General features: G+C 45.1%; 1 protein-coding gene across 1 annotated transcript in view; it reads left to right on the plus strand.

Moving 5' to 3' along the window:
- Positions 1–14403, plus strand: part of LOC137427447 (uncharacterized) — a 43366-nt gene continuing 28963 nt past the window's right edge. Inside the window, exons 1-4 of the mRNA XM_078777350.1 lie at positions 1–193; positions 6512–6708; positions 9199–9355; positions 9474–9614. Of these exons, the coding sequence (XP_078633476.1) occupies positions 1–193; positions 6512–6708; positions 9199–9355; positions 9474–9614 (688 nt within the window). The remainder of the gene's footprint in view (positions 194–6511; positions 6709–9198; positions 9356–9473; positions 9615–14403) is intronic.

The following is a 14403-nucleotide window of genomic DNA, read 5'->3' on the forward strand; positions in this document are numbered from 1 at the left end:
ATGAAGAAGAAGAGCCTGCGTTTAAAAAAAGAAATTCTGTCGCAGCGAGCACGTGATCCCGCGGGATTTGACGGGATTTCCCGGCGAGATCGCGTGCGCGCGGCCGCGGAAATCCGCGTTTCCCGCCTGCTGGGTTCGAGTTGGGTGCTCGTTCATCACGGTGGCGTTGCCAGCAGCACGATGGCTGTGCAAAGTGAGATGGCTGCGCCAGAGGGAAATGGGGTTTCCGTGTTTTTGTTGTTTGTGAAGCGTTCCGTGTTGGCGGGTGAGAAGACAACTGCGGCTAGTTCGTTCGGAGCTCGTCTGCTCTTAATTCAATAATTGTGTTTCGTTTTAATCAAAAGTCAACGCTTTGCCAATAGATGGAATGGTGGTGGTGGTGGTTGGTGGTGGTGGTGTGGGGTAGTGGTGGTGGTGGTGGTGGGCTGCTTTGTTTTTGTCATCGGTCTGTCACCTGAAGGTCTTTATACTTATAGTAGTAGTACATTCCCGAGGGTTGTGGTGCATTTGGCAGGGGGCTTGGAACAGCAAACTCCAAACAAGAAACCCATGTGGCATGTTTACAAACTACAATGTTCTTCTTGGTTAAGGTTTTATTTTATAAAATATATGGTGGGGGTAATAGGGGTTTGGTGGTTTATAACTATTGGGCATCTTTTCATCTCTCCACGGGTCTCCTCAGAGTGTGGTTCCACCTTCTCATTATAACCTGGCTTTCAGTGGTTGTTCGAACCTTCTTCGTGAACCCTCGCCACAGCGGATCGTGACATCGACACACATATACATACATATTAGTGTGGTCCAACAAAAAAAAAATTTCAAAATGTTTATGTCTTACCCTATAATATTGTTACACATGATGAGGAGATAATATGTGTGAAATTTCAAGAAGATTGGTTGATATTTAGATGGTGCTACCATGTTTTGAAGTTTCACCATATATACGCAATACGGTTAAACATATACTATAACGGTGTCATCTGGAGCTTCACAATCTCACAAATTGGCGGCACCACACTCCTAATAAACATGCCACTAATGAGATAAGGGCTACATCATTGAGTCATAAAAATGCCATCTGGTGATAGTTACAAGGTGGTGTAGGGTTACTACAGCAGTTAAAAGTCTAGGCGAAAATTTGGAAGATGTAGTATGCAGTCGCTCAACGATTCGTCGCAAAAGAATTGAATTCAGGAAAAATGTCGCGAGCAGGTTGAAAGATGACTTTGCGCCATCCGTGCCATTGGTCGTTCATTGGGATGGGAAAATGTTATGCGACATTACTGGAAAAGAAACCGTAGACCGTCTTCCGATACTTGTAAGCGGTGCAGACGTCAATCAACTATTGGCTGTACCTAAACTCGGAGCAGGCACAGGCGAAGTAATGGCTACAACAGTGAAGGAAACAATAGATGACTGGGGTATATCGGATAGTGTTGCAGCGATGTGCTTCGATACTACCAGTTCCAACACAGGATGTCGTTTGGGCACGTGCATATTGCTTGAACAGAAATTGGGCAAAGATTTGTTGTATTTGGCCTGCCGTCATCATATTCACGAGATAGTTCTCGAGGCGATATTTTCATGCGCGATGGGTCCCTCGACTGGTCCGGACATTCTACTCTTCAAGCGTTTTCAAACGAAATGGTCATTCATTGCTAAAGATGATGTACAATGTGCGACAACTGACGACGAGGCTTTAAAGCATGTGACAGACGTAGCAGATGCCATAATAACCTTCGCCAATGAACAATTGTTAATACAGCAACATCGTGACGACTACAGAGAGCTTGAGTTGACCATCATATTCTTGGGTGGAGTTCCTCTTCGTGGCATCAAAATCATGGCTCCTGGTGCCCTTCATCGTGCCAGGTGGATGGCGAAAGCCATCTATGCACTCAAAGTTTGGATGTACCGAAAACAGTTCACGTTGACTAAAAGGGAGGATGTCGCTTTGCGCAATATCTGTGTGTTTGTTGTGAGAGTGTACGTGAAAGCTTGGTTTGTCGCCCCATCGCCGATTCTTGCACCATCTCAGGATCTCGCATTTCTCAAACAACTCGATCAGTACAAGGATATTAATTCAGAGATGGCGAAGGCCGCAGTGAACAAGATGTTGCGTCATTTGTGGTACCTGGGAGAGGAGCTTATCGCGTTGGCATTCTTTGATAATTCTGTGTCATCAGACACTAAACGAAAGATGGTGACTGCAATAAAGACATGTGACGAAGGAGTAGAGCCTAGTAAAAAAGCTGTAATTGACCACAAAGTAATTGCAGACAAAAGTTTGGAAGATTTTGTTACATCAAATACAAACCGATTTTTTAAGGCTCGGAATTTGTCTTCATCATTTTTGGAGATAGACCCAGATAACTGGGAGACCAATGACGCGTATCAAAGAGCGAGAGCAATTGTGAGTGAAATGAAGGTTGTAAATGACATTGCCGAGCGCGGAGTGGCGTTGATCACGGAATACAACAAATTACACACATGTGACGAAGAACAAAAACAGTATCTTTTGCGCGTCGTCGCCGATCACCCTCACCGATATCCAGACTGTAGTAGAAAGGCCCTCGCGCAATAATTCCTGTATGTATGTACTATGTATATTAGTTTACATCATGTACATGTACTCGTAGGCTGGGCCAAATCAGGGGTGATTCTCAATTTTTCATACTACAAGGTTGTAATTTACCTAAAAGTTGTGGCTGGGTAACAGAAACAAAACCATGAAATTTTTTTTCAAAAATATTGACGTCTTACGGTAAAACAGCCCGTTACCATAGCAACCATTACAGACGACTCAAAAAATTATTAAAATCGATGATTTCTCAGGCTGTGTATGACCCCCAGAGTTGATTCTGGTACCAAAAGATTCAGAATTGAAAGCCAAGGATGATTGGATAGCTTAACAATGTCTGTGACACAATTCAATACAACTTTTATCCCAAAAACTCATTTTTATCTCAAATTTAAGGCATTTGTTTGAAAAAAAAATGAAAATTTTGCTTTTTAATCATAGGATAATCATTAATCAGAGCTATAGTCAAATTAAATGTACTTTAAATTAACTTTTGTCATTGATTAAGCTTTTTTGTCTCAAATTTAAGGTCTGACATTGAACATTGATAACAAAATAAAAAACCTAGTCCCAATTGTAATCAATGGAGGCCAATGACTTCTTAGTCACAACCTCAGTGGATGTTGCCAGTCCATGCAGCTTCTCCCCGACGCCCTTCACAACCCTGTATAGAGCCTGGAGCTGCGCCTCAGATTTGGGGGCCTTGTTAGTGTTAAAATCTGTGGCGAGTCCAAGTGTCCGCTCTGCTGCGTCATTGACAACTGGGAGTTTGGCCACAACTTCCTTGCCATGACGATAGCTGTCTGAGGTGGGCCACTGTGCAACGGGGAGCTTGACAAAACTGGAGTCAATACCCAAGAGTTCAAACATGCTCCAAGAGTCGTAACCAACAAAGTCTTTGAGGGCTTTACTCCCCAATTGCTGTGAGGCTGGCATCTCCTGTATCATGTTATGTGCAGTCCCATGGTACCTGAGCATAGCCCTTCTCATAGTCTGCTTGTCAGATGACGTTCTGTCCGAGAAGAGTGCCAAAGACACCAATCTCTCTGAGAGGTACCACAAATGGTTTTGTAGCTTCTCTCGGGCCACAGTCACAAAGGACAGAAATTTGGCAGGCCACTTTGTTGGATTCTTTGCGATACTGGCCTCAGCCTTGAGGAGGTTCTTCAACAGGTACATGTCGTTAGATGGTGCATCTGCAGCACTGGTACATGTCAACCATGCTTTAGTGTAGAAGACTGACATGAATGCAGCGAGACTGGTTATGTCTTCCAGCTCTTCGGGTGTGTAGATATCTCCCAGCTGCCGACGGAAGAGTGCCACCTTTATAGTGTATAAAGTCTTGCTCATCCAACGGGCGTGGTCGAATGCCCCAGGAGCTTTGATAGTGATGGTCCTCATACCATCAGGGGCAGTCCCTCCAAGAAACAGCAGTGTGAGGTGTGCCAGCTCCAGGTAGTCGTGTCGAAGAGTCTCCTTTGTGCTATTGTCCATCCACGTCTGAAGGAAGGTGATGGTGGCATGTACATGGCCAGCCAGCTCTCTCTGTTGAGCAGACACCTCGACCAATGTGTAGTTGCCCTGGTCCAATTCACTCCAAGTGTTGAGCAGTCGCTTGAACAGCTGTTCATTAGGTCCTGTGGTGGGGCCATACACTATTGAGCAAGACGCCCCTCCAACCAATTCGTGGATGTGGTGCCGACACGCCAGTTGCAGAAGACTCCTGCCAAGCTCAGTCTCCAGTCTTACTACGACTCCACTCTTGACCCCAGAGTTCACTGCCGTTGTATCGAAGACAAGAGCGCCTATCCTTGATGTGTGCAAGAGCGCCTTGAACGCCCTGATGAATGGTTACAGTAACAACCGAAAGCAGGCATTAAAATTAATGATTGTAAGCTGCTTTTGTTAACTTTTTTGTATTGAAATGAAGATGGCCAAATTTAAACAACGTTATAACAGTTATAAAAACTGGACAATACAAGGTTGTAAAAGACAATTTAAAGTAAATTTAATCTGATTAATGGTTATCCTATGATTAAAAAGCAAAATTTTCAATTTTTTTCCATAAATATGCTTGAAATTTCAGACAAAAATCAGTTTTTTGGGATAAAAGTTGTATTGAATTGTGTCACAGACATTGTTAAGCTATCCAATCATCCTTGGCTTTCAATTCTGCATCTTTTGGTACCAGAATCAACTCTGGGGGTCAAACACAGCTTGAGAAATCGTCAATTTAGGCATTTTTTGAGTCGTCTGTAACTGTTGCTATGGTAACGGGCTGTCTGACCGTAAAACGTCAATATTTTTGAATTTTTTTTTCATGATTTTGTTCCTGATACTCACTCACAACTTTTAGGTAAATTACATTGAATTAGGAAAATCACCTCCGATTTGGCCCAGCCTAACATGTAGTTTATTTACTGTCTTCTAAAGTTGTTATTGAATGTCAAATTTAGTCTCTGAATTTTAAACACAAGTATACAAAGTCGCACATTATACTTACAGTAATACTGACATGCAAGTAGTGATGCTTGAATTAAAGCGGTTTTGTCTTAAATATGACGTATTGTGTATAGACCAGTTAGTATAATTCGTAATACAGACACATGAGTTTATAGAGTATTATTAAACTGTATTTTTCCTGCAATATACCATGGCATAACACTAAATTGAAACGTTTTTTTATATTTTTTACTGTACCGTATCATATCATATCATATCTGTATCATATCCTCTCGACACGTTAAAATAGCGCCAAACGACAAAACTTTGAACCCCGGTAGCAACCTCTAAATATCAACCAATCTTTATGAAAATTCACATATGTCGTTTTCTCATCACTGGCAACAATAATTTAGGGTGAGACATTAACATTTACAAAAAAATTATTTTGGACCACCCTAATACATATACATATACATATACATATACATATACACATACATATATATACATATACACATACATATATATATATACACATACATATATACATATACACATACATACATATCCACATACATCCATACATATACATACATGCATATACATATACACATACGTACGTACATACATACACTTACACTTACACTTACACATACATATATACATACATATACACACATATATACACATACACTTACACATACATATATACATATATACATACATACATACATATACACATACATACATACACATACATACATACACATACATATCTACATGCATATATACACATACATCCATACATATACAATTATACACATACATACATACATATATATATATGTACATATCTACATACATATACACACATATCTACATACATATACACACATCTACATACATATGTGCACATACATAAATACATATACATACATACATATGCACACACACACACATACATATATACATATACACACACACGCACATACATACATACATACATACATACATATCCACACATCTACATACATACATACATACATACATACATACATACATATACACACATCTACATACATATACACACACATACATACATATACACACATCTACATACATATACACATACATGCATACATACATATACATACCACTGATACACACACACACCTCTTCCTCTTCAAGTATGCATCCAGAGTTTTGGCAAAAAACCTGGGGGATTATTTGGACCACTCGCGCTTTATATAATGTTGATCTCAGGTTATTGTAAATAAGCCACAATGCAATAAGCTGCAATGCACTGTTTGTTCAAATACAAGTTTTCATCTCTTCCTCTTCCTCATTCTATCTTGTTTGTTTTTTTTAACTTTACACATTCAGCTGTTCGTTTTCAAAATATTTTCCTCACTTTCCTTTTCCTTGAGCATTCATCGTTTTTCCTTGTGTATGAATCCGCAAATCCTTCCCACCTGTTTCCCCCAGCTGCAGGCTTCAGCCCCATCCACCTACATCCCTTCGATCGTTCATCCCCACGGCATTCCCCATTACGGAACGGTCAGCACAAGGCTCCATGCCGACTGGACCTGTCGCTTCCCAGGTTCTACCCGGAATCCTCGAATCCAGACGTCTCCCCAGACCTCCACCCAGTTTCGCCGACCTCCTCACATGCATCCGACATGGTACAGAAAGTTTCAAATGAGCTTGTTTGTATGTGTATGTGCAAGTATGGCACACTCAAAACGCACATACATGTTCACCGACCTAACGAAGCCAATAACAATAACATGCTATTACATGCTTACAGGCTCCACTAGCGAGCAGTGGTAACAGAGGACAAGCGATAGGGCAAGAGAAGAAATTCCAAAGGCATGGAGGCAAAGTATTCCGCTACCAATATTTAAAGCAAAAGGGGACATCCAAGAATGCAAAAACTACCAAGGAATTAAACCTTCCACCACATTCCTTTTAAGATATGGGAGAGAGAGAGTGACAGTTATAGATCAGAGATTGAGAAAAATAGTAGAAATCCATGAAGGTTAATTTGGATTCATACCCGGAGGAAGTACGACAGACGCCCTTTTTGTTTCGAGCCAAGTGATGGAGCAATACCGGGAAGGTCAAATCAACAATGTCTGTATTCACTGGTAAAAAGAAGGCCGGGTGCTTCGGCCGCTACAGCATACAATGACATTCTAGACGATTGTGTGCTTCGAACCTTGCGGTAATAGTTTTGGGGAAGGTCCTTTCCTGTTTCAGTATGACAATTCCCCCGTGCACAAAGCGAGGTTCATACAGAAATGGTTTGTCGAGATCGGTGTGGAAGAACTTGACTGGCCTGCACGGAGCCCTGACTTCAACCCCATTGAACACCTTTGGGATGAATTGGAAACGCCGACTGCGAGCCAGGCCTAATCACCCAACATCAGTGCCCGACCTCACTAATGCTCTTGTAGCTGAATGGAAACAAATCCTCGCAGCAATGTTCCAGCATCTAGTGGGAAACCTTTCCAGAAGAGTGGAGGCTGTTATGGCAGCAAATGGGGGACCAACTCCATATTAATGCCCATGATTTTGGAATGAGATGTGTGATGTTCGGGTGTCCACATACTTTTGGTCATTTTGTGTATATATCTCCATATGAAGAGAGGAAACCAGGAAGAAGAAGAAGCGAAAGTCCAAAAACCCGATGGAAGGAAGTCTTGGCGAGAGATTTGGAAGAAAGATTGACATTGACAGTCGATGGAGAGAGGTGATCAAGCAACAATGTTGCGACCCCAAGTAAAATGGGAGAAGCCAAAATAAAGAAGAAGACTAGATAAATATACAAAGGTTGTGTATTTCCGACAGCGTTGTCCTCCATTACCACATTGCAGTCATCGTTACTGTGCAAAACAGCAATGGCCATTTGCATTATTAGCGAATGCGTTTTGGACTGAAATTGATGCCTGATGGTTGCATCATTAGTGAGGTGCACTGTACCGTCGTCGCCGCACGTTTGGGAAAGGCTTTGTTTGCAGTCTGTACAGAATGCCAGTGATAAGTTGCCTCCTCTTGGATCTTTGACGTCCACCAACGCTCCCAGTGCCTACAGAAGAGAGGGAAGATGACTGGCGCGCACACCCCCTGAGGCCTCGCCATGCATGTGAAACACCAGGGCGTCCGTTTATAGCTGCGCCGACATTCAGACCCACGCAAGACGACTCGGAGGGGAGTGTGCTTACTTCTAGGTTACCCTGCCAGGTTTACCAGTGAATACAAACTAGAAGTCCCTGGTGTTGGGCTAGCGGCTAGGGTGCCAGCTTAGGATCCAAGGATCCTGGGTTTGAATCCCGGTCGATCGCTGAATTAACGCCAGGGGGGTTGACTCAGCCTGTCATCCTTCCGAGGTCGGCAAATTGAGTACCAGTTCACTGGTAATTCCCTGTTTGTCGTAAAAAGGTGACAAACAGGGTTGGCGGCAGGAAGGGCATCCGGCCGTAAAACATTGCTTCAAAAAGGGGACCAAAAAACAACAACAACCACGGTCCCCGAAAAGGCCAACCCCCGCTTTGCGGGGAAAAATGGCCTCTAAACGGTTTTTTTTTTGGTTTTTTTAGGTTACCCTGCTAGGCCAACATGCCAGTCTTGCCAGTTGTTTTAGCCATTGTTAATTTGCAAGGAAGAATAAACCAACTGCATTTGTATCGTCGTATCCTGCCAATATTTTCTTGTGGTGTGGGGATAGGGATGGTGTGCGGAGTGGGCGTGGTATGTTTTGATTGGGAGGCCGCTGTGTACTGATACCTTGGCCAAATTTGCTATTTCGGGTTACCTGTGCAGGTTTGCATGACCCTGACTGTGGTCACCTCTGCATTCATATCAAACTGAGCATTGTGCGGTTTTGAAATGTTTGTGATGACCCGTTCCGAATACCTCATCACCTTGCCCAGAAGTTCGTTGGGCTTTGTTTGACATTGAGCAATAAATCGATTGATGAACAAAACTAATGCGCTGCAGTCGAAACCTCCAAACCGCTGAACTTTGCGTCGGATCAGAAGGAACCGCGAACCACCAACATGTGTTTGCATTGCTAACAGGAAGTTATTTCTATGCTGTGTTTTCTGCTATTTGAGAAGTTTATACCAATGTTTATCAGACGTTTCCGCACCTGATGAACCTTTTCGACACAGACTCCCTCTTCTTGGAGCACGGGAGCTGTTACCCCGACCTCTCCGACGAAGCCGGCTTACCTGTGGTCCGTCGGTGAAGTGTGCCGCTGGTTGAAACGGCACTGTCCACGGCACTACCCGTCCTTGCTCGAGCTCTTCTCTCGACACGACATTACCGGTGAGCTTGGCTTTGTCTATGTCGCCCGGAGCATGAACCGAGTTGTTCGATGAATATGGCCACGAGCGCGATGCGTCATACCATGACGATGCAGTTTGAGGCGGTGTGTGCGGGTCAGGGCGGGTGTTGCTGCGCCTCACGGAGGCCACGTTGGCCAGGATGGGTATCGGCGGTTTGGCCCCTCGTCAAGACCTTCTCGCTCAGCTGCTGCTGCTTCGGCTCAGAGAGGACGCTCTGCACCTCTCGCTGCTTGCTCAAGGTTCCGAATGCTTTCTGGTTCTAACATCAAAATTGGTTGATTTGTGGGAATTGGAGGACAGCATAAGAAGGCTACAAGGTGTGTCGGTGTTGCGAGGAGAGTTGGGGGAGGGGGGACCTGGGAGGGAGAGAAGAGAGGGAACAGAAGAGAGGGAACAGAAGAGAGGGAACAGAAGAGAGGGAACAGAAGAGAGGGAGGGAGGGAAGAAAGGGAGGGAAGAGAGGGAGGGAAGAGAGAGAGGGAAGAGAGGAAGGGAAGAGGGAATTGAAGAAAGGGAATTGAAGAAAGGGAAGAGAAGAGAGGGAAGGGAAGAGAGGAGAGGGAAGGGAAGAGAAGAGAAGAGAGGGAAGAGAAGAGAGGGAAGGGAAGAGAAGAGAGGGAAGGGAAGGGAAGAGAAGAGAGGGAAGGGAAGAGAAGAGAGGGAAGGGAAGAGAAGAGAGGGAAGGGAAGAGAAGAGAAGAGAAGAGAGGGAAGGGAAGAGAAGAGAGGGAAGGGAAGAGAAGAGAAGAGAGGGAAGGGAAGAGAAGAGAGGGAAGGGAAGAGAAGAGAGGGAAGGGAAGAGAAGAGAGGGAAGGGAAGAGAAGAGAGGGAAGGGAAGAGAAGAGAAGAGAAGGAAGGGAAGAGAAGAGAAGAGAGGGGAGGGAAGGGAAGAGAAGGAAGGGAAGAGAGGGAAGAGAAGAGAGGGAAGGGAAGAGAGGGAAGGGAAGAGAGGGAAGGGAAGAGAGGGAAGGGAAGAGAAGAGAGGGAAGGGAAGAGAAGAGAGGGAAGGGAAGAGAAGAGATGGAAGGGAAGAGAAGGAAGGGAAGAGAAGAGAGGGAAGGGAAGAGAAGAGAGGGAAGGGAAGAGAAGAGAGGGAAGAGAAGAGAAGAGAAGAGAGGGGAGAGAAGAGAGGGAACAGAAGAGAGGGAACAGAAGAGAGGGAACAGAAGAGAGGGAACAGAAGAGAGGGAGGGAGGGAAGAAAGGGAGGGAAGAAAGGGAGGGAAGAGAGGGAGGGAAGAGAGGGAGGGAAGAGAGGGAGGGAAGAGAGGGAGGGAAGAGAGGAGAGGGAAGAGAGGGAGGGAAGAGAGGAGAGGGAAGAGAGGAAGGGAAGAGAGGGAGGGAAGAGAGGGAGGGAAGAGGGAATTGAAGAAAGGGAAGAGAAGAGAGGAGAGGGAAGGGAAGAGAGGAGAGGGAAGGGAAGAGAAGAGAGGGAAGGGAAGAGAAGAGAGGGAAGGGAAGAGAAGAGAGGGAAGGGAAGAGAGGGAAGGGAAGAGAAGAGAGGGAAGGGAAGAGAAGAGAAGAGAGGGAAGAGAAGAGAAGAGAGGGAAGGGAAGAGAAGAGAGGGAAGGGAAGAGAAGAGAGGGAAGAGAAGAGAAGAGAGGGAAGGGAAGAGAAGAGAGGGGAGGGAAGGGAAGAGAAGAGAGGGAAGGGAAGAGAGGGAAGGGAAGAGAGGGAAGGGAAGAGAGGGAAGGGAAGAGAGGGAAGGGAAGAGAGGGAAGGGAAGAGAAGAGAGGGAAGAGAAGAGAGGGAAGGGAAGAGAAGAGATGGAAGGGAAGAGAAGGAAGGGAAGAGAAGAGAGGGAAGGGAAGAGAAGAGAGGGAAGGGAAGAGAAGAGAGGGAAGGGAAGAGAAGAGAAGGAAGGGAAGAGAAGAGAAGGAAGGGAAGAGAAGAGAAGAGAGGGAAGGGAAGAGAAGAGAAGAGAAGAGAGGGAAGGGAAGAGAGGGAAGAGAAGAGAAGAGAAGGAAGGGAAGAGAAGAGAAGAGAGGGAAGGGAAGAGAAGAGAAGAGAGGGAAGGGAAGAGAAGAGAGGGAAGGGAAGAGAGGGAAGGGAAGAGAAGAGAAGAGAAGGAAGGGAAGAGAAGAGAAGAGAGGGAAGGGAAGAGAAGAGAAGAGAGGGAAGGGAAGAGAAGAGAGGGAAGGGAAGAGAGGGAAGGGAAGAGAAGAGAAGAGAGGGAAGAGAAGAGAAGAGAAGAGAGGGAAGGGAAGAGAAGAGAGGGAAGGGAAGAGAAGAGAGGGAAGGGAAGAGAAGAGAGGGAAGAGAAGAGAAGAGAGGGAAGAGAAGAGAGGGAAGAGAAGAGAGGGAACAAACGAGGAAGGATTAGGGGAGCGACGTCTCAGTCCATGATGCGATACACTCTGGGAGGGGAGAGACGGAGGACGGGAGGGTTGGGGTGGGAGAGCGAGGTCTGGGAGGTGCTGCATTTTATTAGGTGGGGGATGAGGAGGGTACAGATAGAGTGAAGGGGGAGGGGGGGAGGGAGGGGTGTAAGAGTCAGGGCAATGCCAAGTAGCTACAGGAGTATAGGTGAAACAAACAGGGTTTTGGTGTTTGTACTGGGGGTGAATTACAGGTACTGAATAGTATACATCAATAAGATAGTTTTAGCAATGTGTCCGAATTTATTGAGGGCCTCGTGAAGAATAATTTCAGGTTTGGGCACCACAACTCAGGAAGGACATTATCTGCCAAAGAGAGGGTTCAGCGCAGGGCTACTAGATCGATTCCGGGCCTAGCTCGACTCGACTATGAGGAGCGGCTGAAGGAGATAGGACTTATACATTAGAAAGGAGGTGGTTACGAGGGGATGATAGGTAGAGATGTTTAACATGATGAAGAAAGTCGACAAAATAAGTGCGGAGGAATGTTTCATCACAGTACACTGTGATAGGACCAAGGTCGGGGTGAAGATGGTCGTAAGGTTAGAGGTCGTTCACTCAGAGTAGTTAATGTATGGAATGGTCTCCTTGTAAATGTAGTGGCAGCAGAAACGGTAGATAAGTTTTTAAATTGGGATTCGATATGTACCTGGAAGTATTGGTGATAGAGGGGTACTCTACAGGTATGTTGGTCGGGACTTTTGGGTAACTTGGTTCTGAACGGGTGATTTTGTGCAGCTGTGCGGAGTATCGTGTCTGTGAGAAGGTCTCGTCAATGGTTAGTGTGTGGTTGGTGTTGTATATTTATTAACCCTAAACCACCTTGCCCACCCAAGCTCCTCCCACCACCCCCTCCGCCACTTAAAGTGAACGGAGGTTATGTTTTCACCCCTGTCTGGCTGTTTGTCTGTGAACAAGATATCTCTAAAAGTTGTGGACGAGTTGTGACAAAACTAGGTGACGAGAACAAGCATATCCGCTTCTGGTTAAGGTCTGGATCCGGATCCGGCCTATTGGTAGGATGCAAGCGTAAACTGTTCCGGCTGGCGGACGTATGCACTCTACTGAGAGTGGAGATGATTACGTGTGAGCGGGAAAGGCCTTCATCGATCGATTTCTTTCCCCAAGAGTTGGGCTGGTGATTTGTCGATCAAAGGCTTCTAAAAGCTCATGTCTGAATGATGCTCCAGGCGGCAGTTTAACGGCTGCCCTTCCTTTACAGCAAAGCAGTGGGCACTTCCGTGTTTTTCACAGACTGCAACTGAGCTCAGAATTCCTATTCAATTGTGAATAGGAATTCTGAGCTCAGGACGCGGGTAGCATCACTGGCTGAGGGTGAAGCTGTGCCTCTGATGCAGTGCCCTCTGCAGGTTAGGTCAGGAATTTGTGTTCACGGTGCCAGCGATAGCTCGCCTACTCTTCGCGAAGGACGCTTTGCGATCTTTCACGTCTACGAACGAATGCTGGCAGATGGGATGCCCATTTATTATCCATTCAGGGGACAGCACGCACGTTGATGAAACACCGGGATGAAAGTTTATTGTCTGTTCGGCATTTGAACCCAGGCTGGACAGCTTAGAGGCGAGTGCGTGTACCTCTAGGCCATCCTGTGAGGCCCCTTGCAGCAAGTGTTGGTTTGTCACAGTTTCCTGGTCACTAAAAGTTGCTATCCATCAGAGATCGGCAAAATGAGTGCCAGGGATAAGCTCGTGTTGTATCCACTGTCGGAGTGGCGACCCATCCAGGATTTTAACTTCTATTACATGACTGCAGCCTCCTGTACCCTGATGGCATGAGGAGGGTCATGCATTTCTGTGGTTTCGTATATTTATACTAGAACACCACTCACTGTGGGTGTTATTATCCTCTCTAGGAGATATATATATATATATATATATATATATATATATATATATATATATATATATATATATATATATATATATATATATATATATATATATATATATATATATATATATATATGACTTCCGTTGAACTTGGGGCCGACTCAGAAGAAGACCTTTGTTGGTCGAAAGCTTGTCGACAATTAAAGATCGACGTCCTGAAGCTACGTCTGCGTCTTATTTAATCTAACGATTATTTATTCAATGCAAATGAGACGCCCTGCTCGTACTGTGGAGTTTCTACTATTTCTTACAGTTATATGTATATATATATTGTTACAGATCGCGGTTTAGATGTTATGATGGGCCGAGCGGATGGTCCAACCGCGACCGTTACAGGATCCCCAATTGGCCCGATTCCACCCGACGTTGACCAGATCGCACCACAGATATTCAATCGGGAAACCTCTAAAGCGACCGAAAGAGAAGGAAAAAAAAGGAAACGAGAAGACGGACAGAAGAGTAATTGGATTTATTGTACACACACAAGCAAAAAGGAGCAATCAAGTTTATTTACAACACATAAGACGCAGGTGACACAGTGCAAATACTAGCTTATACAGACTTAATTAACCCAGGGACAGAACAAACAAAACAAACTCACGTACACAAGAAGGGTGGAAAGGCAGGAGGTGGATGGCTGGAGGGAGAGGAAGGTCCAAGGGGGTCCTGCAGCACGATCGGCGCGTTTAGCAGCCGCCGTTCCTTCACGGCCTTGCCCAAAACCGCCGTCCAGGCCCCAAGC

Source organism: Myxine glutinosa, chromosome 5, assembly GCF_964187855.1.
Source record: "Myxine glutinosa chromosome 5, kmMyxGlut1.1, whole genome shotgun sequence".
Classification (NCBI taxonomy): Eukaryota; Metazoa; Chordata; class Myxini; order Myxiniformes; family Myxinidae; genus Myxine; species Myxine glutinosa.